This window comes from Pseudorasbora parva, chromosome 3, assembly GCF_024679245.1.
Source record: "Pseudorasbora parva isolate DD20220531a chromosome 3, ASM2467924v1, whole genome shotgun sequence".
NCBI lineage: Eukaryota > Metazoa > Chordata > Actinopteri > Cypriniformes > Gobionidae > Pseudorasbora > Pseudorasbora parva.
This window is the reverse complement of record NC_090174.1, coordinates 29,774,637-29,801,492: the sequence shown is the minus strand read 5'-3', so window position 1 is coordinate 29,801,492 and position 26,856 is coordinate 29,774,637. Positions and strand designations below refer to the sequence as shown.

General features: G+C 37.6%; 1 protein-coding gene across 7 annotated transcripts; it reads right to left on the bottom strand.

Moving 5' to 3' along the window:
- Nucleotides 1-143: 143 nt before the first annotated feature.
- On the bottom strand, nucleotides 144-23,381 carry atxn2 (ataxin 2). Of its 7 annotated transcripts, none has more exons than XM_067438366.1 (24): nucleotides 23,346-23,381; nucleotides 23,027-23,086; nucleotides 22,804-22,875; nucleotides 22,234-22,384; nucleotides 19,252-19,266; nucleotides 15,780-15,904; nucleotides 15,497-15,588; nucleotides 15,199-15,387; nucleotides 14,537-14,703; nucleotides 13,500-13,715; nucleotides 12,168-12,350; nucleotides 11,899-12,078; nucleotides 11,668-11,775; nucleotides 9,088-9,158; nucleotides 8,674-9,014; nucleotides 8,418-8,484; nucleotides 8,043-8,183; nucleotides 7,250-7,267; nucleotides 5,464-5,536; nucleotides 4,992-5,185; nucleotides 2,735-2,861; nucleotides 1,990-2,360; nucleotides 1,732-1,906; nucleotides 144-874 (listed from the first exon to the last, which is right to left on the bottom strand). In XM_067438366.1, exons 2-24 carry the CDS (start codon nucleotides 23,057-23,059, stop codon nucleotides 846-848), a joined length of 3,138 nt encoding a protein of 1,045 aa, XP_067294467.1. In that variant the 5' UTR covers nucleotides 23,060-23,086; nucleotides 23,346-23,381; the 3' UTR covers nucleotides 144-845. The 7 variants fall into 7 exon arrangements, with proteins under 7 accessions (XP_067294467.1, XP_067294471.1, XP_067294468.1 ...); XM_067438370.1 differs by having other exon boundaries at nucleotides 2,759-2,861; XM_067438367.1 differs by having other exon boundaries at nucleotides 5,470-5,536.
- Between the last annotated feature and the right edge of the window lie 3,475 nt (nucleotides 23,382-26,856).

The following is a 26,856-nucleotide window of genomic DNA, read 5'->3' as shown; positions in this document are numbered from 1 at the left end:
AGAACTGCATGTGATGCTTCGCAGCGTTCTCGAACCATATCCACAAAACGAGCAAATCATGAGATTATATATATATAAGGAGTATCTTGAATCTTGTCAAGTGAAATAACAGATGACACAAAATAAAACAGCCAAGGCATGTAAAAGTTTTTAAAACTTTTTTTAATGTTTTTAATTTTTTTTTTAATTCATTTATATTATCTACAAAGTAAAAGTTATTTTAACTTAACAGTTTTATAACGGTCAAGTCAAATGGGGTTTTGTCATCAGATTAAATTAATAAATAATTTATCTGCATTTTTTTTTTTGCCGAACATCTTCATTAATGGAAGTTTCTTGTGTTTAGTTTGGTTACGACCATTTTGTTTTGTTGGTGTTGATTTACCCCAAGGTCTTGAGCACAGCTATAGCAGCAGCATTTAACAGTAATGTTAATACTGTCAATATACGGAAGAATTATCTTTAACTTAGAAGGTGCAGACAAAATGTTCCAGTTATTTATGCACAGTTTTCTCACTCATCTGGGCTTTTTTGTTATTGTTAGGCCCCACTGCAAGAGTTCTAGTGTCACTGAAACATGTGAAAAATGATTCCTCGTTAAAACTCTTGTTTTTCTTTTCTTTAAAAAAAAAAGCCACAGTTCACCACATCTTTGCCTGTTAACGTTTCTTAAATCACTGGTGGTGTGTAGCAGTAGAGCAGCATGATGGAGGTTCTCGTGGCCATTTAGGGGGTGTTTAGAGAAAAGTAAGGATTGGTTGGCCGTTATGTGGTGGGTGGGGTCAGATGGCTCTGCGAGGACCAAGAGCCACTCAACTCGACTGCTGTTCTCTGATCTTTATCCTCTACATCTGCTGCTGATGATGAGCTTGCACTGAAACACACAAAGATTTATTTTACACACATGATAGCAAAATGATCTGAGAAACCTAAATACACATTTACAACAATTAACATCACTTGTCATACATTATGCAACTAACGTTACAGGCGAAACAAAAATGTAAGATCACTATATATTCAAATGCAGACAACAAAAAGTTGGTTTGACGATTATATGGAATGTAAAACTTTAACAGCTGATAATTTAAAAATCAAGGTAATTTTTTGAGGGGGTCATTAGCCATTTTCAGTCATTTTTCAGGCCTGTCTGAAAATAGAACCTTATTGGCAATAGGTGGTAGTTTAAATTTAAGGGGAAAAAAATAATGGGAGAAAAGTATGACTATTCATTCATTACATTGCACTTCGGAAAGTACCAAAAACTTTTAGACAAGGATAAATACTAGTAGTATAGTAGTAGGAAAGCTATAATTAACTGAAAAATACTGCATCGAGAGACATTTAATTAATCAATTGAAATTTTTTTTTGGGGAAAATGAATTATGTATATACAATTAGAAGTGTTATATTGTATATCAAGATGTATGTTGAAAACGTACTGTGACCTGACATTGTAACACCCATGATGAACCTTAGATCTTTGTTTTCAATAAAAAAAGGGGAAAAAAAGTATTTTATTATTTTGTTAAGTCAAAAAAAATCTTAATAATAATACTATTAATAATTATATAAAACAAACATAGTTAAACAATATATATTTTTGTAGATTATACAAAATAATAATAATAATAATAATAATAAATAGTAATAATAATGATAGTAGTAGTAATAATGTGACTTTTCAATTTAATTCTCCACGTGTTCTGTTGAGCTGAGATAGGCCCTTACCAGGGGTGAGAGTGTAGGAGTAGTGTGTGGCTGATGACACTGGGATGGGGTTGAGTGTGCCCTGGGGCAGTGCAGGTTGGGGGCCAGTAGGAGCCTGTGTAGCCATCAACATCATAGTCGGGGGGTGGGAAGGAGTGCCATGATGTTGAGGCACCATCCCTGACTGCATGTGGGCCTTTAGAGACAGTGAATTAATATTTTAATAATATAATTTATTTGCATTTACATAATTCTTGTGTCTGACTCACTAGCACTCACCTGTTGCACATGAGCCATATGGTTAGGGTTGTACCCATGCTGCACCTGCTGGGGGTGGATGTAGACGGTCTGCTGAGCAGAGGGGAAGCTGGCTTGAGGGGACTGAGGGTTGGGACCAGGGGTCATGGAGGGCGGGGTGGGTGCCAGGGCAGAGTACATCTGCTGCTGTTGTGGGTTGCCCAGATGCATGGCCTGGGCTGCAGCCTGGTGCTGAGGATGCTGAACGGGGCTGGGGGCCGGGTGGCTGCCTCCATGCTGGTTACCCTGCTGCGGCTGTCCTGTCGGGGTGGCAGAGGGCTGAGGGTGCTGCGGATGAGGGTGCAGGGTGGAGCTTGGATGGGGAAACTGCTGTGGAATGGGGGTAGGTGACACTGAAACACAGAAAAAGTACAAGCACGTACAAGCAGTTATAATGTTTGATAAAGTAAATCCAGTGAATCCAAATGTTAAATAAAAACAAAAAGAAACATTATACAATTATATAATAATTATACAATTACAACAACAATAAAGGACAGGAGGAAGAGCAGAATATCACTAAAATAGGTTTACATAAAAAAAGCATTGTATTTTTCCTTTATTCCTCAAATCCTTATTTTGTGGCTCATTACAAAGACCAACATTAATTTCTGCAGCATCATGCTATTTAGAGGCAACAAAAAGTGACTCAATTTAGCATAGCATGACAATAAAAGGGTAAAGTGGGCTGGCAAGGCTTAGTCTTAGTGCTGGGGGGAGCTCTTACCATACATAGTATGCGTCTGCTCACCATACTGATTGGTGGAGGAAGAGACCAGGCTGGGCTGAGCGTGGCCAGGAGGGGTGATCATCCTCGCACTGCCCTGAATCATTGGACTGAACACATGTTGGGCCTGAAACACAAACATCATATAAATGACTTTCACTTTTCTTGTTTAAGACATCATTTATAAGTATTATCTGTCCAAAATACTTATTTTTTCTTTAAAAACCAAATACAGGATTTATTTTTAATTTGGTGAAAATTGACTCAATAAATTAAACCCCTACAACAAGAATTGTATTGAACAGAAAATGGTCTCCAAGGTAGTACCTTTAAGAAAAAAATCTTGTATAATGGGGGCAAAAATCTGTACAAATGTTATCCATTCAATTCACGGATATCAGTCGCCCATAAAACAGCTTTTAATAGCATTCAAAGTATCCAAACAAACCATAACGTTTTAAGCCAAAGAATCGTAATGATTCTTAAACTTCCCACCATTGTTTGTTGGTATCTTTTCAGCCTTTCAGTTCTGATCTTAGAAAGGTGAATACAATGTTTCAGCTGAAGATTTCCAAAGACACCACATTTAAAGGGGGGGTCAGTTTCAGTCAATCTCATGTCAATCTTGAGTACCTATAGAGTAATATTGCATCCTTCATATCTCCGAAAAGTCTTTAGTTTCATTATATTTATAAAAGAAATATAGGCTGTACCGAAACTTTCCGGAAAAAACAGAGCGCCTGGAGGCGAATCGTGTGGGCGGAGCTAAAGAATGATGATCGCACACAAAATGGTGACGTCCTCAAGCGTGGAGAAACCCATAGCTATCGTTCCAGAATCCGATTCGGAGGCTGAAATAAAATGAAGAGGAGAAACAGCAACAGCAGGAAGTCCGTCTCTGTGGTATGTACTGTATTTAGTGGCCTGTCAACATTTGCGCTTGTTTACTCGCAGTTTATGAGGACATGATTCGGTTTATGGACTATTGTATGTGACTAAACATTAGCAATAGCAAGCAAAATGGTTTTGCACGTCAGACTAGTGTAACGTTATACATAGAACAACAATGGAGTAACCGTTAGCGCATTTGAATGACGAAGCACGCGATGGTGTCGTTTACTGATGTTCACTCACGTGACGATAGCCAACAGCACAGACATTTGAAGGAATTTTAACTCACCGACCAAAAATCATTATCGCTGGGACCGCTCCATCAAAAACACACTTCTTTGGTATGATTTGGTGAAGTCCTGTGACAGCAGTGACCGTGGAGATCCACTTTGCGACGCAACTGAATCGATGTTGTGAAGCTTCCCGTCATTTCTGCGTTCAAATCGGTTCAAATGCAGCGCTGCCTTCCCGGAATGCTGTGCTGAAGCTTTGAAGTCGCTCGACGTCACCCATAGGAATAAAAGTGGAGCGCAGCGCGGACTATAACAACATAAGTGTTCACGGACGAGTGGATCTGCAGCTGAGCGAGTGTTTATGGGCGTGCATTTCCTCTCTCGCTCTAGTCACGCGGGCGCGCACCCTACCGGGAGAAGAGCCCGTACGGCCCATACAAGGACCTTCCGCTCTATCGACGTCAAGCCGACCCATACTCGAAAAAAACTCGCCGAAACTTGTGAGAAACCGGAAGGAGTATTTTTGACACAGAAATACTCTATCAAACGTCCAACATTAGTTTTTGAAACTTTGTCTATGTTTAGGATGGGAATCCAAGTCTTTAACAGTGTAAAAAGCTCAGTATGCATGAAACAGCATTTTATCCCCCCTTTAAAAAGGCCCAAGTTGTGGCCAAAAATCACATATTGTACAAGTACTACATTTGAGTACATTCTTAAAAATAAAAAAAGTAAACTAAAATAGTACAGTCTATATAGTATGCTTGAAGTCCGGGTGTACAACATCCTTCATGTTGGCTTTGTCCTGTGACCTACAGCTATCACTGTCATTCAAAACTATTCTGTTGCCTCATGGAATTGTAAAGTGTCCATTGGATGCAAACTTCAGAATCTCAATGGGGGTATTCAGCCCGTTCATAACCTTTCACTCACTGTTTTATAGTACCAATTTAGACATACTAATTCCATGTACTGCCTACTAGTAGGGAGGTAGGTAGGGAAGAAAGCATAGCTGAGCACAAAGTCAGTCTTTTTTTCTTTTCTTTTTTAAACCTATTATTGGTTTTGATCATCTGTTATTTCTCTGCTTTAGTAATTCCTTGTTAGAAATTAGATCTCTAAAGTTACTGTACCTGGGACTGGTAATGGGGCATCTGTTGTACCAGAGGCTGACTAGCAAACTGCTGGGGGCTACAAGTGAAGTATTGGGTGGAGTAGGCTGGGTTTTGTGCCACGATGGGCGGCCCAGCAGCTGTAGCTGGATGCATCATTGTAGATGTGCCAGGTGGGTGATGCTGGTCTGGCCTTTGCTGTGGCATGTTCGGCACTGCAAGCAGACACAGAAAAAGAAGAGAGAATGAAAAGGGCATATTGCCTTAAATTATTACAGATTGAGAGAACAGCATGAAAAATAAACTATTTTACACAGATTGTATTTCCTAAATGCACAGACCAACAAGCAATATACAAAATCACTACACAAGAATATATAGTCAAATTAAAAAAAGCTTATGACTAGAGTAGATGCAAAATAGCCTTAATCAATATTTAAAGGCAGCTTTAAAAAGCACGCACAGTTCCACACTGAGAGAGAAGCATTCTCACCTTTACCTGGTCTGTAGGGCTTGGTCTGGCTCATGGTCATATGAGGAACCTGAACATGGTACATGGCTGGAGGCTAAAGAATGAGGAGCAGAACTTGAGATGCAGAATTACATACATGTTCTTGTTTTCACTTAGGCTGCATTTACACTGCAGGTCTTGATGCACAATTCTGATTTGGTGACTATATCCGATTTTTTTGACGACCCGCTTACATTATCTTTTCAAAAGCGACCTGTATCCGATATTTGTTTAAGTACAATTCATGTGTTTTTTTCCTGCTTACATGTTCACATGTCATATCCGATCTGTGCCACATGAGAGGAAAAAATCAGAATTGGGTCACTTGAACCATGCAGTGTAAATGAGGCCTTAGTTCACAGTCTTGAACACTTGCTTAAGGCATCTTAAGACTATCATGCATCATATTCTGTTGATCACACTTGTAATTTACTTTTAGCACTCCCTTTTCTAGTCTGAAAGTGTGTACAGGAAAAGGCTATTTGTACAAATTTTCAGTGTTTTAGATCAGTGTTGAACCCTGCATTCTCTGTTTCTCAAAAGCTGGATTTTTCAGATGTGCCAAGAGTGTAACCCAGAAAAATTGTGTCCTCTACAGCTGATAGGTTGTTAAATACAACGAGAGATTCACACATCAATGCTTTTGAAAAAAGGAAAAATCCAGAATGTTGTGTGGATTTGTCAGCCTGTTCTAGTCAAGGGTTCATGCAAACAAAGATCTAACAGATGAAGGAAAAATATTAAAACAAAAATTCATTACCAATTTTGAGGCAAAAAACCATCCCTGCTCATTCAGAGTACTGAAAAATCCTAGTTGATATGGTAAACTAATAAACAGACTTTAGAAAATTTACAGCAGTATTGAAATATAAGGGATAATCTACGGCTAGCTATGCATTAAACAATTGTAATACACGCTGTGGAAGCAAATAACCAAATCAAATCAAATTGTTTAATGCATTGATTGCCGTGGATTATCCCGCTTATACCATGGTCATTTGCCAGCATTGACAACTTAAATCTGTTATTGTTGTTTGCATGCAATATTACACCAGAAGGGTAAAAATTACAGGTGTTTTTGTTAGATCTGACATTGCCTGCTTTGAATCAGACAGTGATAAAGTACTGTGTAAGATCTGATTTATTTTATTGAATGAATTATATTTATTTGAAGGTTGACAGCATTTATTTGAATTCATTATAGAGAGCAGAGTGAGTGCTAGATGAGAGATGCGAGTGTTAATTACTTGAGTCAATTCTGCGTCTCGCTCTATTAACAACGAAGCTGTGAGTTTAATTACTTCAAAACCAGCGATTACCCTCTCAGAGATGAGAAATATAATGTAGCGATACTGTAGCAAATCCATTTTAATAAAAAAAGTTGCAGGCTTCTGTGCTCCAATGATTTTGTGTGTGCAGCCTGACCTCAGAGTAATGCATGCTTGTGTGGTTCAATGAAAAAACGCAAATGAAAACAGCACATTTATACAGAACAATGATTAAACTGCTGTGGAACTACCTGTGCATTAAATGGTTTTAATGCACATCTTCCATCCAATCAGAATATAGTTTTCAGACAGACCATGGTATAATAATAATAATAATAATAATAATAATAATAATAATAATAATAATAATAATAATAAAAAAATAAAAAAAACTGATCAGCAGTAAGAAATTTGCAAATCAACAGCTGCTGGTCAGTTATGCAGGCAAAAATCTCATACACGGTTTCAGTAGGAAAAAAAAAGCTTAGAATTGCACAAACCTTCCAGATAATGCTTTTCTAATGGAGAGAGAGGAAAGAGGGAAAAGAAACAAAAAGAACGAGTCTTTAGTGTGATTATCATTTGCTTTTTGCAGTATAATAAGATTTGTTTTCTAGAACATGTGAGTAATTAAAGATGAATCAAAGTATTTTTAAGAAACGAAGGAAAATGAAAGGCTGAAATATTGCTTTTGGGTTTTCTTTCCACTCTATACCACAACATATGCAAAACATAAAGCTTTTATTTTGGTCATTAGGGAAAAAAAAATGTACATTAGTAAATATATTATCAAACATCCTTGTGGGCTGATGATGAACCATGAGCTCCTTTCAAAGGTTGACAGCATGCTACCATTCAAACCATCTGTACCATGTTTATCACACCAAGTCCAATTTTTTGCACAATATTGTAAAATAAAACAGAGCCAACACTTATGAACCATTTGCACAGAGTTCTAAAACATTCATGCCATTTATTTAAAACCAAGCTTAGCATGAACAGGCCTTTATTGGCCCTTCTCATTGAATTACTTTGAAATTGCAATCATGTCATAAATATCAATTGAGCAATCATGTGATGGGTTATACATGCAGATACTTTGCAAATGCAACTGACAAATGAAAGTAAAGGAGGGATGGCTGAAGTACGAACACAATAAGAACATCAATGACTTTGACACATGAAGGAAAATAAAAACAAATGTCTTTTTGATGTTTTAAGTATATGCATGGGCTTCCATGCACAGAATAAACGGGATTTCACTGACAGAGAGGCTCATATAATGATGCTCACCTGAACACCAGGGCTGACTGGGGTCAGAGGGTACATCTGGAACATGGTCTGGCCATAGACGGCAGGGGGCTGCTGTACTACAATGGAAGGACTGGGCTGACCCTGAGGCCGAGTCAGAGTGGGGGTTGTTGCTGGTTTGGGCTGAGGAAAGAGTTAAAATGAAAATGTATGAACATGTATATTTCTATGTTATGTTTGTTTGTCCACTTCCAGATTACCCTAATGGTAAAACATAATTACCTGACTTTAAGATACAATACATTTAAAAAAAGGGAAAAAAAGAAAATATATAGGCCTATTTTATTTAATTTTTGCCGTTATGTTGATTACAATTAATTTAATGGGAAAAAAAATGGAAAAAAAAGATTAACTTACGGGGGAGCAGAAAATCCTTGGGTTGAACTCCTTGGCATTGGGATTGAGAGTAGATTTTCTAACACTCCTGAAAAGTGCATAAACATTAGATCAACATTGTTTTATTTACTATACAACAAGAACATGTTGAATCATAAATCATGTTGCTAAGAAAGAAACTTTTAAGCCACTTTTAGAGAAAAATTATTGTTTTTACAATGAATTCTGATTCACACTGCCAATGCTACAGCTTTTTTATGTTCTTCTGCTGACTCACTCTGCTACAGGGTCGTTCTTCTCCTCCTTCTCATCCTTATCTTTTGCAGCAGTGTTGGCCAGAGGCGAAGTGGTCTGGACTCCCTGAGATGTCACATCAGGTCCTCGTTTCTGCTCTGGTACAGCAGAGGAAGGAGAGAGTGAAGGGGTACCAGATTTACTTCCTGCTAGGGCGATGCTGGCAGAAGGGGAGGTTTCTTCATTAACACCGGACTCCATGGAGACTTTGGGTCCTGTTGAATCTACTGTGCTCTTCTCAGCTGCTTGATCCTTTGGCTTTTCTCCAAGGTCCCTTGAAGTCTTGGACTCAAAAACTGAATCTGTATTTGAGCTAGACTGCAACTATAAATGATGAAGGGATTAAATTTAAGTACAGTTGCTGAAACACATACAAAGGGAGGGAAATACAACTTACCCTAAAATCTACACTGAATTTCTTTAAATTATCTAGTTGTTTCCTGTGATCTGGAGCCATGTTGGTAGGCCCTAGGAAGATCGAAAAGTGAAAGAATCATTTTAGAAAGCACATTTACTAAAAATAATTCACATACATTTGATTTTTCACTAGGATCTGTTTTGATGTAGTGTTATACTGGTATCAACGATGTCTGAGATATTAAAAAAATTAATTGATATTATGTTAATACTACACATACCATAAGTCCTCATAAAACACCGTAATAAAAGCCTGAAGTCAATTAAACACCGGGCCTCTGATAGTGGCTGGGGGCGTGGTCAGTACGAAACAAATAAAGGCCGGTCTAAAATAAAGGCGGGGGGAAATGTGTGGATAATCTCCTAAATGCCTTTCATTTCATGTGCATTCAAGTTCATCGCACTGTACAGTAGGGTTGTGCCATGACGGCTGACCAACCTCACGCAACCATCCTGATGCCACGCGCCCGTTCTTGTGAGTGTGACACACACTCAACTATCTTTTATAGTTAACCTATGCAGGGATTGCTCTGTAAATTAAATAGAGACTATACCTGATGCATTTGTGCCATTTTAAATAGGCTACTGTAGTCTATGAGAGATGCAACATATGTGAAAATACCATGTCAGACAGGCTTACACAAATATTGATCTTCACCTGTTGTCTTTTTTATACGCCTTACTCTGCATTTAACTTAAAACAAAATATGCTTCAAAATAAACTATGTTGAAGAAATATTGTAAAGTGGTCATATCAACTAGGCTACACGAAAGACAGTTTAGAAAACTATAGCCTATGAAAATTCAAAATTGAATATCTCAGAGAAGTGTGTGCAACCTTTTGGAAGTAGTAATTAGTTGGGTCAGAAAAATAACTAAATTATAGTTTTTAAGTATAAAAAAATGGTGTAAAGCAACATAGGCTTTTAAAATAAAAAGTGCTTAAAAGTACACAACTTCTCTTAAGTGAAATGAAGCTTTTTCCCCTCACGTACAACGAGGTAGGCTATAGAAAGCACTATTTGAGGTAGAAAAATAACGAAATTATAGTACAAAAAATATTTACGTAAAAAGATACAGTAAAATAAGAAGTGTTTAAAAGTGCACAACTATCCTTAAGTGGAAGTTAGCTTTTTTCCCCGCGCAATATAGGAAGCGCAGATGCATCATTAGCTGGGTTAGAAAAATAATGAAATCGTAGTTTTTTTAAAGTAGAAACTAATATTTATATAAAGATCTATATTAAAATAAAAAGTGTTTAAAAGTACACAACTCTTAAGTGGAAGGAAGCTTTTTTCTCTCACGTGCAACCAATATAGAAAGCACCGAGTCGGGTTAGTAGTCTAAAATAACCTCACGTGCAACCTATGTAAAAAATAAGCGCGGAATAACCATTTTACATTTTTCAATGTCTCAATGGTGGTTACGATTAGGCTACAGTAATTCTGACCGAAATTGCTTTGTCGCCTTTCTTGCTGTTGTTGTAAATGGTGATATTGGCATTAAAAAAAATCAATGATATCTGTCCACTGGAACACTATTGCTTTTATTCGCTATTCACTTAAAACAGTTTATTTAAAGCAATTATTCTTCAAACAGATGGAATTAAAAATACAGGCCTGCCCCTAATAAAAGCCTGCTTCAAATAAAAGCCGGTTTCCTTCCGCAGTTCAGGTAAATAAAGGCCCCGGTTTTTTATTTGAGGTATTACGGTATAATAATATCATAAATAATACCGTTGCAGTAACTATCTAGTTGACACTTCAACATAGTAGGTGGCAGTATTACACCTTAATTAATGCTGGTTGACACAAATCACAAAATAGAAAAATAATATGGCCTGGTGTATGTATACAGACAGGGTGTAGCCTAAGCTAGGATTAGGCTTTAGTTTAGGACATTTAAGTAGCTTTTTATAAATGTGCCCTTGGAAAAAAAACAATGGCACTGACATATTTTAAGGTATGTCACTGGAAGTTGCTTTCAGTTAAAGCAGCTCAAACATGCATTTTAGTCTATGACTTGCTTAAGCCTTGTCTGAGAAACTGGGGTAAGTGTTAGAGACCCTAGTCTTCATTGGGTGCTCAACAGTAAATTATTTTTGTATGCTTTTGTACACTTATGGTTTCAAGTGTAATTCACTGGCCAAACAAATAAAGCACAAAATAAAGTTAGAGCAATGTGACTGATAGCATTACTTATTTTTCATCATTTCTATAGACGCCACAATAATATTAATATTGTGAATTTGTGTGGTGAAAATCTGATATTGTGACAGCTCTATTTTAATGAATATGCCATACCTATAATTGAATTGCATTTTGTTTGATTTATAAGATGAACTGAAAAAGTAATTTCTAAATCTATCTATATTTAAAGTATCAGCAATTTTGCAGAAGAAAATGAATTCTTAGAAGCCAAGTCCTTAATTCATAATGACAACTAATTTCTGCTTTCTACGTGCTTTATGTCAACACAGCAAAAGCGCATGCAGCAAAAATCAGCTTTAGCAAAAGCTTCCCAACCCAGAATAAAAACTGACATCTCCAAAGGTACACACCCTTGACGATTGATCGAGCGATGCTTGCAGAAGTTTCAATAGGCTTCACATTCTCTTTGTTGGCATTGGGAGAATTCTGTCTTGTCTCTAGCACTCTTGATTCTTTGGCTATAGAAGAAAAAAAAAAGAAAAAAAAAAAGGCTGTTGTAAGATCTGGTACAGAGGAAATTAATGACACAAATTAATAAAAAGGCCTTAAAATGCCAAATATTTTGCAAGGGACATCCTAACCCTCTTCTATTGGAGATGCTTCCAGGTTGGTGGCCGGGTTAGCTGCTGTAGGTGAAGTAGCCGTTGTGGAAGTCGTCACAGAGTCTACTGGCACTGTACCAGCCTGAGGGGAAGACAAGCAGGAGGAGCTCGGAGCACCTCCGCCAATGCTATTCTGTCGAGGTGAACGAGGTCTGTGTGCTAAGAGGAAGTGGGAAAATATTTGTGAGCAAATGGAGTGCTTCCGACTGAAACTAAAATCTGGGTACAGATTTAGAATCTAAGCTTACCACCACTGACAACAGATGACCAGGTTCCCCCAGAAGAGCTGTTGCGAGCAAGAGGGGGAGCAGAGACCTCCACCGATGCACCTGGAGACATATAATCGGGTGGAGGCGGCCCACCGCCCCGACAAGAGGTCACTCTATGAGGTCTCGGAGTTCGCTGTGACTTGGGAGACATTCTTGGAGGACCTGCATTCACAAACAGAGATGAGTGAGTTCTGAGCGAAGAAACGAACACCGTTATGGCATCTCTGATCAATGTGTATCATGTAGCTCTCTCCAAAAGCAGATGCTGTGTGACATTCAAAATATGAAACAAAGATTAAGGGGAAAATAAGTATGCTAGCAGTTTGTGGTTTTAATATATACTGGATACACTACTACGACACATGGTACCAGAAAATATTGTCGTTTTTACCAAATATGTTATTGAGTTTTTCGCTTTAGTAACTTACTTCAGTAAGAATGGAGCCCTGCACATGACATACAGAAGAAAAAAAAGATATTGTAACCAAATATTAAGAATTCATTCCCACAACTGAACTAAAATGAAAGAAAAGATTAGAACAAAATCTAACATTTGCTTAGCTCATATCACATCAAACGTGCAAATTATTATTATTATTCTTTGTTCTCAAATTGTTAATTAGCATTGCATGACTACGTGTATTTAGTATGTATCAGCCTTACTAGTAGATTTCAATTTCTGTACAATTTAATATTTTGCTTTTGACTGTGGATGAATCTTCAGTTGTCACTGGTGACTGTCGTTTGGACCTTTCTAAATCCCCCATCAAAATGATAAATTGAATTATTCCAGCTGCTGTGAGAAAAGGCTAAAAATGATCCTCCACCTAAATTCGTAATTTGCGGCCACAACATCTATTTTTTTTCTTCCGCATATCATGTGCGGGGCTCTGTACTCTTGAAATGTTACTGGATAAGAATATTAATTCTAGTCAATCTACCTGACATGTATTTGAACGGAAGAGGCTGTGACAGTTTCTTGTTTGATATACGAGAATACAATGTCAAGCCAATGTCAGACATTGACAGAAACAGCATTGCCAGTGGTGTCCCCATGGCCAAAATACAATGCCAATCCTTAAACACACCGCAGAAAAAGTGAGTGAAACATGCCGCAAAATTACTTCAATCATGCATAGAAAGAGGAAGAGCAAAAGAAAATGGAACAAGAGAAGTGAGTTGTTTTATTAAACACCAGGAAAGTCCCGCAGCTGTTAGTGGCAGCCTAAATTCAGGCATTTGGATTGCAAAACGTAAACCTGAGCAGTGGTGCCAAAACAAAATGGCTGCTCAGACTGGAATTTCTGGTACCTTCTGAGGACAGGCGTTTGGGCATGGTGGACAGGGGCCCTGAAGAGCCATGAGCAGAGGGGTGAGACAGGGGCCGAGAGGGCCTGGATGGGGGTCTGGAGGGAGGCCGAGTGGGCGTGGCCGCCCGGGGCGGGAGAGAGTTGGTGGGGCCTGACTGGTAACGGGATGGAGGGCGAGAGGAGGGAGATGGGCAGCGTGAGGGCCAAGGGTGTGCACCTGATAGAGATGAAATGAGTCGAAATAAGAGGAAAGAAAAACTACATTTGACTGGGGGGAAACAAACAAGCATGTAAAATGAATAGGAAAACAGAAAAGTCTGAAGGCCTTATGGATTGAGAATTTTAGATACAAAGACTGAAACTAGTAGAGAGAGATGATGATGATGAGTATTGAGAAAAAGAATTGGGAAGAAATGAGTTTAAGACAGAATGACAAGACACCAAAAAAACAAGGACGAAATGTAACAAATCACATTATGAGATTTATATGGTTAATTATGAGACAACAAGGAAACAGGACTTCAAAGAAGGAACATTTGGAAATATCAATAAGATTCTCTTGGAACAGCAGCAGTCTTGGCCTGCAGTACTCCCTCGCCTGAATCCTTTTATCATGAAAGGACTGAAAGCCAGAGAGATGATTTGAAAGATTGACTGTTAGTGAGTGAACAATGGATTAATAGATACAGTAGAAAGCCAAAGAAATAGATTTTTTGCTCATTATAATTTCTAGTACTTTAAGTGGAAATTGAGTAGTTTAATGGACTAATAAAGAATGATCCTGTTGAAAGTGACACCAAGGCGAAACTTTTGAGACCATTAAAAATCCAGCCAGAAAATATCAGCAAATCGCTTGCTGTGCTATTAAATCCACTGAATATATTTCACGGATTCAAAGCTGCATAACTAAATGTAGTTTATTTACATACATTACCAAATTTGATCGTTTGAAGCATCTTAACACTAGTTACTAGCTATTTTGGCCCAACATGATCCAAAATAAGCCAAGGCACAAAAAGTTCACAAATCATCTTGTACCTCCATTGACAACACGCTGATCCATTGTGTTGTAGTCATGAGGTCCAGATCTGGGTGTGGGTGGCCCAGGGCTACACTGAACCAGTCTGGGTGAATTCTGACGACCAGCTCCCCATGACATGCCTGGCTCTCTGTTCCTCTGACTAGGGGGAATGTATTTGTTCTCCCTGTTGAAGTAAACAAAAAGTGAGCAATACTTTTCAAATTGAATTCACATCTGACAAAAACTAATAATGACTGAAAATAGTTGTAAAGGTGCAGACATGTGGAATTTCAGCATAATTTTGTAGGCAAAATGGTCCACTGTCCATTCACTTATTGCAAAATGTGCATGTTGGGAAAACTTTGGCGAGTGGTTATTTTAATTAGAAGGCAGGACTTACTTTGCCATATTTTGTGTTGCACTTTTTTTCCTTCATAGTAATTCATAGTAATATGAGTGAACAGTAATGTAAGAGGATATGCCTTTATACACTTATGAAATTGCCATTTCTTGATCTTAGTACAATTTAGAGCATGACAAGCATGAAAAAAACCCTATTATGAATCTCTTTTTTATTTATTTATATTATTTTATTTGTTCATCTACAGAAATACACTGGAGCACAACCATCTCCTGCTCTGCTCATACATGCAGCAATTGTAGCGAGTTCAAGCTTCACCTGTTGAGGCTATGAAGCTCCCTCTCTCCACGAACCACAGCAGTGTATTTCTCTTCCTCTGAGCGGTCATCATTCTCCAGGGCCACACGGGCCTTGTAGGTGGCACTGGCTTCAATCTCCTCCGCCAGCTGTGAAGCACGAGCCTCGCGCTTGAGGAACTCCTCAGAGTTGTCTCGCTCCAAGGGAACCCTGAAAAAAAAGAGGAAAAAACAGTCTAAGTCAGACAGCACATACCCAGTATTTAAACAAACGGAGATATTCATCAGAGGTCAATTAAAGCATATATGAGAGGACTTACGTGTACGATGACAAGCTGCTGTCATATGTGGACTTCACACCGTATGTCTCCTCATTGTATTTAAACATCTCATCAGGATCCCAACCATTTGACTGAGAGGGAGACAGTTAAAAAAAATGTGATTGTGGCTTTGTGCCATACCTCTCGTAAACAAAAACCAAGGTAAACCGTGACGTCAAGTGGATTATTTCTTTAAAAATATAAACGTTAATGCTTATGATACTTCTACAATAATAGAACTGCAGTTTACATTATTTAAAGCCGGATTTGTTTGACATCTCACCAGATCAGTGTCAAGAGATTCCATGCTGCCTGAGATGTGCTGCTCCCCTCCATCCCAGGGTTCCAGATCCTTCTCTTTGTGCTCTCCATTTAGACGGGCACTTACTGCACTGTCTGTGAAGTTATCTTCACCAACACATAAAACAAGCAACAGCATTCATGTAAAGTTATAACTTGTGTCATGGTGATGCAAAAGCACACAAATGATTATGAAAAAGACATGAAAATGTGCAATATGGGCAAACATAATGAAGTGGGGAAAAAACAGGTGATGATTTCTAATGCCGGGTCCAGACTGCACAATATCAGCCAGATTTGGGCACAATCCATTAGACATAGGGTGTTGTGGTGATTCATAAATGACAATGGGTGTCAGGATGCAATAAATGTTCTCATATAGTGTGTCATAGTTTTCAAAAATCCTGAAACAAAGTTTGTGGAGCTATGACAACAGTACTCCTGCTTTTATGATGTTTGTGATGCTAACACAACACTTTATGCTCTTGTTTCTGGAAGTCAGTTGCTAGTTCCACCTTCTCGATGACATTATGCATGCCGTTAAAGACGGCAAGCGATAACTGGTCAGGAAGTCTGAACCCGGCATAAATGGACACAAATGTTGGTGCAGGAGTGAGGATCTCAAATATAAAAAAAGAATTATACAATAATATTGTATCTGAGCACACTGCATTGCAAAATATTTTAAAGGCCATGTTCTCAGAAAAAGTGGAGCTATATTTAGTCTTCTGACATCCTGTTCAGTTTATTATTGAACTCTTGTACCAATAATCATTAAGTATTCCACTGTCAAAGCAGAAAGTTTTTTTTCCCCCGTAGAGTCAAGTGATTGCTAATAGTTTATTAAATTCAAACGATTAAACTAAAGATGCAGTCACATTTTCCATCGTGTGCAGAGTTTCAAAGTCAAAATACTGTCATTTCAAGGAATCCAAACAATAGGACATTTTGCATGAGGGCAAAAAAATTTTCCCTGTTGGGTATGTAGATTAGCTGCCTTGACCAACAGAAAGCGAATGAGACTGCACCTTAAAACTACAAAATAACCTTGATATATTGAAAGGGAAACACTAATTTGAGAACATGACCTTCACTGCAGTAAGTCAGGAGTTAAGGGTCGCAGAGAACTCCTAACACAGTAAAACAGAATTAGGAATGAATCAATATGTGTAGGTTTATTAAACAAACCGTGGCATCACCCCTCACCTGTATACATTTTTATCATTTCATTTCCTATTTGGAATGGAATAACAAAAAACGAAAAGACGTTTAGTTTCTTTTAACAAACAGAAAATTTGCAACTTTTTGCAATTGTCAAAATATTACAGTCAAATCTGAACATGGTGTTATGTGTGTTTGTATATGTTCTCCATAGTGGATGTGTTATGTAGACACCTCGTCATTTCAGTGTGTGTTCTACATTGTAGACAATATTGTCATTTAACAGAATATGTAACAATCTTTATTCCTTATACGACCTTATAAGTCACAGGGCATGAGCCTATCCCAGTTTCTTAGGCCAAAGGCAGGGGAAATCACCCTGGATAGATGGTCAGTCCATCACAGGGCTCTCTCACACATGCACACACAGGCAATTTTGACTGTCCAATCACCTAACCTGCATGTCTTTGGACTGTGGGAGGAACAACACACATGCAGAAAGGACCTTCATGCTGAGGCAACAGCACTAACCACTGTGTGTTGTATTTTTATATTTTCTGTTCTTATATTTCTATGATTTTGCACTTTGCACTGTATTGACTGACCTACACGCCTGCCTGCAGACATCCAGCTGTGCAGATTTATTTAACAATATTAACATAAGCCAAGGGTGTCCAATCCTGCTTTTGGAGGGCCAATGTCCTGCAGTTTAGCTCTAGCCTATATTCCAACAATATGCATTCTCAGAAAAAAGGTACAAAAGCTGTCAAAAGGGTTTATACCTGCGTAGAGTATTTTAAAGGTACATTTTTTGTTCCAAAGATGTAGATATTAATACCTAAATTGTACATATTAAAACCTTTTTAAAGGGTAAAATCCCAGTGACACCTTTTGCACCATTTTTTTCCTGAGAGTGTAGCCTGGATATTTCTAGTAATAATGAAGACTTGCTTAGCTGGTTCAGGTGTATATAGAGTTGGAGCTACACTTTCCAGGACATTGAACCTTCAGTAGCTAGACACCCCTGATATAGAACTTTTATATGAATTAAATTTGATTTCTCAATAGTTGTACATCTAATGCATCTTATATAGAGTTCATAAATTAAAAAGTACAATAAATAACTTTAGTAGTTAGAAAATACTAATCAGGTCTTTGCTGGACAAACATTAAATGCATAAAGTAGTGGGAATAAATAATACATTGAAAGAAACTAACAACCAATTTAAAATGTGCCATCTTATTAATTTACACTGTAAAAAGTTCTCATAATTCCATCGCAAATAGGAAATGAAATGATTTAAACATACACAGACCCATTTCAATCAGTAGTTTCAATTAACATTTCATCTCATTGATTTTGAATGCTGTTGTATGAAAAAGTAGTTTTCATGCCAGCATGATTTGTCCTAATCGCTGTTAAACTAGTCTTGCGTTGAATTTAACTATATTCATGTTGATTTTAAATGAATTTGTTCAATTAGAAAAAGCATGCAAAGAATCAAAACTAAATCAGAAGCTGAAAAACTATGATCTCACACCAAGATTTATTTAGATGAAACAATAATGATGATATTGAAAAGAAACAGGCCTCTAATATCACATCACCAGTTTCATGATACAATGACAGTAAATGTTACAGTAGCTACTTGCAGCCAACTTCGAGTGTAATTGTGGGCTGCTTGTTTGGCTTTGGGTATGGTGATGGTGAATGTCATTTTATGTTCACCCGAACTGGCTGATCATTTTTGTACCAGAATCGAAATCTTGTTGCTTAAGTAGCAAAATTGCACAATTTCCCTTGTGCTTTCTGGAGTGAAGTACTGTAGAACACAAATCTTCATTAGAAGCTACCTCTAATTGAACGGCTAAATGTGGCTTTTACGTACTTAATCAGGATGAATGTTTGGCTGAGACTCCAAAACATTTAAGCCACCTTAAAAAGGAGCTTTCTTGGTGAAAGTGTTAATGCAGTCAAATCAAACATTAGCTGGCTTTAAAAATATATATTTAAAACTAGAAAGCTGATGCCATTTGCTGCTTTTGTCAGCATAATGCAAAAACAACTTCATCTGACTTCAAGGCTGCATCAGTACTGTGTTATTATTTAGTAAACTAATTAGCAGTTTGACCCACCATGCCAAGCAAGATTATAAAAACAAATAACAAATGCATCTCTTTATCAAAAAAGCCTGCACGTCATGCACAACCACTCAAAGAATGCAGCAAGCAAATAAAAAAAGCTTTTTTTGCAACAAAAAAAAATACACTGGTAAAAGAAAAGGTTGCATTACCTGCATCTGATGAGACTACGCCCATTTAAGAGGAAACAGAGAGAATAAAGAAGAGGTCAGTTTGTGGAAGTCATTGAACAGATTTAACTAATGCATTTACAGCAGCTACAATGTAAGAGACAGTCTGACAGGGGTTGGATTGTATAAAAGCAGCAGTGGAGACAATAAATAAACATACTTCAAATTTAATGCTAACTGCAAATGCTGTTGTCACCAAAAGGATAAAAAGGAATTGATTTCATGTCTTGTTGAGGTTGTTCTATATCAAATGTGTCAAGTATGCCTGGAATGATAATTTCATAAGTGTGTGTTTTGTATTGCTGATAGCAGTATGTATGTATAATGGGTGGTTTGCAATATCTTTGATCCTTTGAACTCGGTAAACAAAACATAATTGCAGGTCTCCAAAAGGAATTGTCCATAATGTTTCTGATGGTCTGCATTTACACTGCAAAGCTCACTGATCTAATTGTGTAACACTGACCACATCACAGATTAAGTTGATGGTTCTGATATAAAAGCCAAGACGGTCTTTTTCTTATCTGCATGGTAATTTCCAGGAAAAAAATACGGAGGCTTCTCACGGAGGAGCTTCAGCAGCATAAAAGGAAGAGCAACGACAATGAAGGACGAACCACGTATGTTTACACACTTTAATATATAAACAAACACAAAACGAAAGTAAAAGCGACAGCCCCTCATGGATGACTGCCGCACACACATAACCAAAATATAACACAAATACTTAGTCCAGGTCTGGTCCTCTCTCATCCGTCAGTCGTCGCTTCTTCTTTTATGCTTCTGAAGCTCCTACGTGAGAAACTCAAGACCGGTGTGGCACGCAAGTGGTGTTCATTACTAATCACGCCACCGGCCTCTCCCCACAGATATGATGACCAAATATTGAATATGTGTCAGATTAAGAACCAAAAGTTACCCAAGTCAAACACGAATATCTGATATCCGATTCAATATGTTTGTTTACACGTGTGTAACGATATAAGATCTGCAGTTGATACTGTTAATATAAAAAACTGAACTGCAAATACAGACATTGTTGCTTTATATTTAGTGTAAACTGTTTCATTGGATATTACACTGATTTGGCTCACGCTTAAAGCAAACAAACAGCAAAACTCAATTATAACAATTAATCTAACAGTAGCCAATCATGAGACAATGTGTCTGAATACTCGTGATGCCCATGACAAAAAATATATAAAACTGAATGCTGTCAATGAACTGGAATTGAACTATGTCAACCATGAGAAAATTCCGTGAAAAAAACTTTAGCAATCATGGGTTATAACTAGTGGATTGTACATTACAGGATTATTATCCAAATTGCTGTAATAATGTCGCTGCACAATCACATTTATTCTGTTCGTTGTACTTATCCACTGGCTAATAAAATTCATGGTGCAAGTCAAATAGTTTTTTAATTTCTCAACACAATCTAATCATATCAGTCCTCTATGTGATGAATATACGGTAGTCCAAAACATGCATCACCCATTCTGCAGAAAACACAATGGATGATGGCTCTAGTTTCAGTAATAAATAACATCTTAAAATCTTTTTTGATGTTTGACTCCGTCTAAATAAAGATATTTGTTGTGATGTCAGTAAACTTCTCAGTTGTCCTGCTATTTGTGTTCATAGATGAATTGCAGTTAGAACAAAACATTGTTGTTTTTTTTTACCTACACAGCATCTATATTACACATATAAAGTAACCACTAAAGAATAGGGCTGCACGATTATGACAAAATCATAATCATCAATTAGATGTTTTGAAATTGTCATTGTGATTATTAAAAACAATCACCACAAATTAAATTGAACGATGTTTTGAATAGCTTTATACAGGGGGTGTAACGATACACTCTTGCCACGATTCAATATAAATCACAATACTGAACTCACGATATGATGGGTATCGTGATATATTAAGCCAAAATAAAGAGGCTTTTTAATAATTAATTTGATTATTATTATTAAAATATTATTGTATTATTATCAGGACCCAAAAAATATTCACCTATTGCATCATTATACATTATATTCAACATTATATAATTGTCTTTTAATGTAGCAATGTCACTAAAACTTCATAAACTTTCATTTTTTCCTTTCACGCATTACTCGCACTTTCAATGCAGGCAGCATTCTATTAATGCACTATATATAAGAATAAACCATCTAAAATGCTTTAAATAATAATATACTACTAAAACCAAATGTGATCTTGTGATTTAAATGTTTGCGCTCTGACATTGAGGAGTGTCAATCGGGCATGCTCTTCAGATGATCAATGTAATCAGTTCTGATCGCAAGAAAGCTTGTCAAAATGACGATTCCTAAACTGTAAATGTTTATCTCATGTACTCACTCTCATGTCGTTTACGCACGTCTCAAAAATGTGAAAGTCCGTGTTTACTACAGTATATGCGCGTCGTGGTAAACCTGTTCATCGTATAAAGCCCCCGTGTCTCTTCAGAAGACTTTGATTTGGATTAGACCTCGATTAGTTATTTTTACAATGCCTTTAAGATATTTATTTGATCTTTTGTGTTTTAGAGGAATGGATTTTAAATGAAGGGACAGAAATCTTCATTTGTGTTTAGAAGTTAAACGAAACAACATGAGGGTGAGTTTACATTTTTGGGTGAACTATACCTTATAAATACAGTAAGCTGAGTCTTGGATAAAACATATCCATCATGAATCATATCATTAGTTTATATAGGCTGTGTGCACTGCTTTATAAAAATGGCGGGTGCTATTTCATGTGCATTCGACTAGTCAGCATACTACTGTCAATGATTCATGCTCTAAACACACCTCTCTGTTTTTGTTATCTCAGCTTTTAACGAATACTTAATCGTGGCATCCTTAATTGTAATCCCGATTAGGAATTTGATCAACTGTGCAGCCCTACTAAGCAAGCAGGTATAAATATTTATTTGACATAGTTCTCACCTTTCTTGGCATAGTTGAGGTCCACATCTTTGAAATGAACTACCACTACATCTGAGGATTTGAAGATTATGCTCTCCACAATATCCTCACGGCGAGGGCCCACATTAGGTTCTACACTCTTCCTGTGTGCAGCATCCAGGACAATATCACACTGCAGATGAAGAGAACATCACAGTATAAAAGAGAGACAAATGCCAAATATGCATAAAAATACAGTACTTTTTTAACCACTTCAGCTCTGTACACATACCCACAACCCCCACCCACCCCTGGGTCCAAAATTGCATCTTTTTTTTTAAATCTATAACTCGTGCACCACAAAACTAGACATATATGGTATCATTTGAAAGATTAGAACCTCAGCTTTCTTAATAACCCAATAACTTCTGCATCTATATTACATAGAAGAAAATAATACGGTCTGAATTCGACCCCCCCGTAAATTTACTCCAATGTATGTGGGTAGGGCGCTCTTTTAAATTCAGATATTCCTAATTCTCTAAAAAACTGCAGAGCTGAAGTAGTGATTTAAACAGTTGAGTTCAGAACCACAGACAGTGTTCTCCTCACCTCTGGGCCATAGGTTTTAAAAACTCCTTCATAGATAAGGCCATTTTTGACCTTGAGTTCACATTTGTTTCCCTGTTGAGTGTTGAAGCAACAAAACAAATTTTAGTATGATTGCATTAGTTTCATTTTGGTAATGAGACTGATAAAAAAAACAAAAATAATAACAGCCGCACAAACAAGCATTTTTTTTTATAACAATGTATAACTGTACATTTGGACTCACCACAACTGAGGTCAAAACATGAACCATTCTCATGTTTGCATAAACTCCACTGAATGCCACCTTAAAGATAATTGACAAAACTATCATTTTTAGCAGAGGTAAGGAGTCATACAGAAAATAATTATATTAAAATTGTATTAGAGTTAGTTCTGTTTCTCAAACTTAATTGTCCGAGCAGTGTTTAATGTTCTGTTATGAAGATCAACTGAGGACTTTTTAATGCTTGCGGAGCAGGGAGCACATTTTTAAAATTGGAGTCGATTTAGAAAATCAATGTTATGAATAAATGAAAGAAAATGAAAGAAAAGTTACAACTCACTGCAGTGGAAGGTCCTTTGGCATTGTTGCGGCCTCTGTAGGGAAGAGAGAAAACAACAAGATTGAGAATAGATAGATAACTATAATCAAATGGACACAAGGAAATGTTTGACACACGCTGCATACAGTTTGCAGAGCCAAAAAACAGTTACACTCTCCCAGGAACAATTCATGCGATACCGGTGGAGCTATTGATTGCACATGGACTGACATACATCCAGAGCTACAATGACAAGGGGGTGACAGATAATCATATGCTTCATGCATTTCATTGTGCAAAGAAGTGCTTGTGAAGTTTCGAAACAACAAGCTTTAGGAAAAAATAGCATTTTACAGAGAGGGTGTGATTCATAGCCACTGACAACATAATACCTTAAACATGTAAGTATGAGAGATCCTAAATTAAAAGGTGTTCATCTACACATGTAGGACAAAATACCAATGAGGTCTCTAATGTGCAGCAAGAATGAGTTCAGTGCACATGATCTGAATACAAACTAGCAAGCGCTTCCAGTCCATTAAAATAAATTAGAGAATAAAAGCTGTGAATGACAGTCCTCCTTTTTCAGCAGCCAGACTACAAATCAAATGCTGCATCACAGGCGGTGTAAGGCTTCACTGCACCACTCACTATTCCCAGAGTTTCTACCAGTCATAATACTCTTGTTGTTCCGTTTAAACAAGAATGACATTTTCATCATGCAGCGCGAGTCGACTATGTGATGCCAATAAGGCACGCTCTCTGCTATTGGCTGCAGGAATACACGTTTCCAAGTACATTTACAGCAAAATAAAACCCGTAACAATATTTTTCGTGTATCACAACATGCTCAACCGTAACATACCCTACTTACACAAATGTCATCTAGGAAGGACGAAATTATACATACAACCTCTTGTAAACGTCAAGGTTGAGACAGTGATCTGACTTTCCCCTCTAGTGCTCGTGCGTGTGAGCGCGCGCCGCCACTCATCGGAAATGCACCCGACTGACAAATAGTTCCAACGGCAAAACGTTCGTTTCTCAAATTAACATTAAATGGAAAGAAGCAATTCTACCCTGGTGTCCTCAAGTAAACCGAATACAAGAAAACTAGAACGGAAGCTGGGTTACTGTCATTCTCAATAGTGACACAGAGAGCTAACATGTGACTTCTCATATGGGATGGATGAATTCCCATAACGTCGATTCACTGGCCTTCAGAACGGTTTAAAAATCAGACCTGACAGAACTGTGTCGTTAGATAGATAAGATAAATAAAAAATCGTAGCCACCCATTTTATTGGGATCTAAGTCAAATGGAAATGCTAAAACGGTGTAGAAATAATCTAATCATCAGCTATTAAGGATATTTTCTTGATAGTATTTTAAGCTATTCCTAAATTACATTTATCAACCAACTAAACTGTCGTGCGGATAAAATCGATGACAATGTAACGTTACCCAAATAAATGTTGGATTAGCTGGCTAACAACGTTAACGTTACTATGCTGTTGTATTTTTGCTGGTATTTTAATTGCATGACTCAAAACATTTCTATAAACGTTATTCAAATGTCAAGCACGTTCAATCACATTTCAACACATTCCAAACCGATCAAATGCATCTGTCTTGTGGGGCAAAGCTGGCACAGCCATATTAACGTTACACCGGCCAAAAAGCCAATTCATCCTGAACGTATTCACCACAGCAGACAACACGCCCCTCTCAAATATTCACGAACGTATTGTCCGCTATCAACTGTTATTTTATAACCGCAATCGGTTTGTGCACATTATCGTGTGTGTGAATGAATCCCTGTCCTGATAACTCGGCCTATATCGGCCTACTTGCGCTCTATCCCGACCACTGCAAATTCACAACCTGCGTTTTTAAACTACGACACAAGTGCAGGAATGCCGCATCCCCCTGTAGGTTAACGCTCATCCGTCCTCCAAATTAAAACTCCCGTTATGTTGCAGATTCGGAACCCACCTGCCTATGTTCTGGCGTCCGACGCCTCCTCCTGCTCCCCCGGTACCGGAGGCCGCAGCGGCTCCGCTGTTGCTTCCGCCGGGTTTGCGATTACCACCGGCCTGCGGCTTCATGGACATGGTGATCCCATAAACGACAGCTTGAGCAGAGTTTTCAGACTGTTTGAAAAAAACGTTTTACACCGCGGAAGAGGGCAGAATATGCTATTTGACGTGTTAGCTCAGCTGACAGTTGATCTAGTGACAGCCAACGTGTAAAGCTACTCCTCCAGTTATTCAAGTATCCACTAATGCTGCCTGCTACTTCAGCTAGCTCTGCTGATTTTTCCCCTTCTAAACAGAGACAATTTAGTCCGTTTTAAAAGCAAAGCGAGGACGATCCATATGTTTTAGATGTCAACAAAAATACCAACCCGGTAATTTCGCTTTTTTGTTCTTTTAAGTGCGATGTTTTCTGTGATATACACAGTTCACGCGGGGCTTCAGTACTGACCGATAGACCTAAACAGTCTGAAAAGCCACAAAAAGTGGCGGAAGGATATATACATATATACATACACACATCCCAGGAATGTGTGTAACGTTACTCCTTTTGTCAGTTTTGTTTGTTCTACAGAGAAACGATTACCCGTATTTACTGTATATGTAATTGGAACATGATACGTTATTTAGTTGATTTTGGAAATAAATGAATGTTATTTTTGAGGAACAATGTTCTTATAGAGGGCGCACTACTTTCAGCAAATGCAGCGATCATTTTGAGCGTTTGCGCTTTGACACTAGTAGGCCAGGTGACTGGTGTAATATAGCCTATTGTTAAATTATGCAGATATTCTTGTTTGATTGTTTGTTTGAATTTTATTTTACATGTCTATATTTTAAATGTCTGTCGATTAGACAGTCAAAGTAATGAATAAAAAAATGATATCCTCGTTTAACCCCTGATTTAGGCCTATATGGACAAAAGTTTCGTCCTTTTTTCATGTAGCCCTACTGGTTTGTCTCTCTTGTAGAAAAAATAGTTTAAAAGATATTTATTCACTTAGGCTATTATGTTGCAAGTTGGTTGTATTCCTCATGGTTGGCAGCAGGGTAAACTGAGTTCCCTTTTCAACATTTTGTGAAGAACCAGACCCCAAAAAATTTAGAAGAATCTAATAATTGTGATTAATGGTATAATTTGATTGGCAAGAAGCACACTCATAATAAATATGGCTTTTCAATAGATGTGGGAAACCAGGACTAGTTGACTAACTATTAAAGATAACTACACTGTCAAAAAAACAAAAAAAAAACAAGCCAAGACTCAAACTGATTTCCATAATGGTGACCAAACATTTTCAATGAAACATCAACATCTACACCTGTTAATACTCAATTAGAGCTTCTATAGAAGTCTTTTAGGGTTGGAACCAAACTCTGCAGGACAGCGGCTCACAGGACCGAACTGAGGAAAACAATGGTATAATTGTACCCTAAAGACCAATTGTGTACCTTTAAAGGAACAAAATTATCGGTAGAATATCAGTAGGATTTAA

Excerpts from the sequence above, each read along its gene's own strand:
- atxn2 (XM_067438366.1), bottom strand. The coding sequence starts at position 23,059 with ATGAGAATGGTTCATGTTTTGACCTCAGTTGTG. Across the intron at positions 15,589-15,779 it reads AATCTCTTGACACTGATCTG|TCAAATGGTTGGGATCCTGA; the intron begins GTGAGATGTCAA and ends TCTCCCTCTCAG. Across the intron at positions 2,361-2,734 it reads GCAGACGCATACTATGTATG|TGTCACCTACCCCCATTCCA; the intron begins GTAAGAGCTCCC and ends TCTGTGTTTCAG.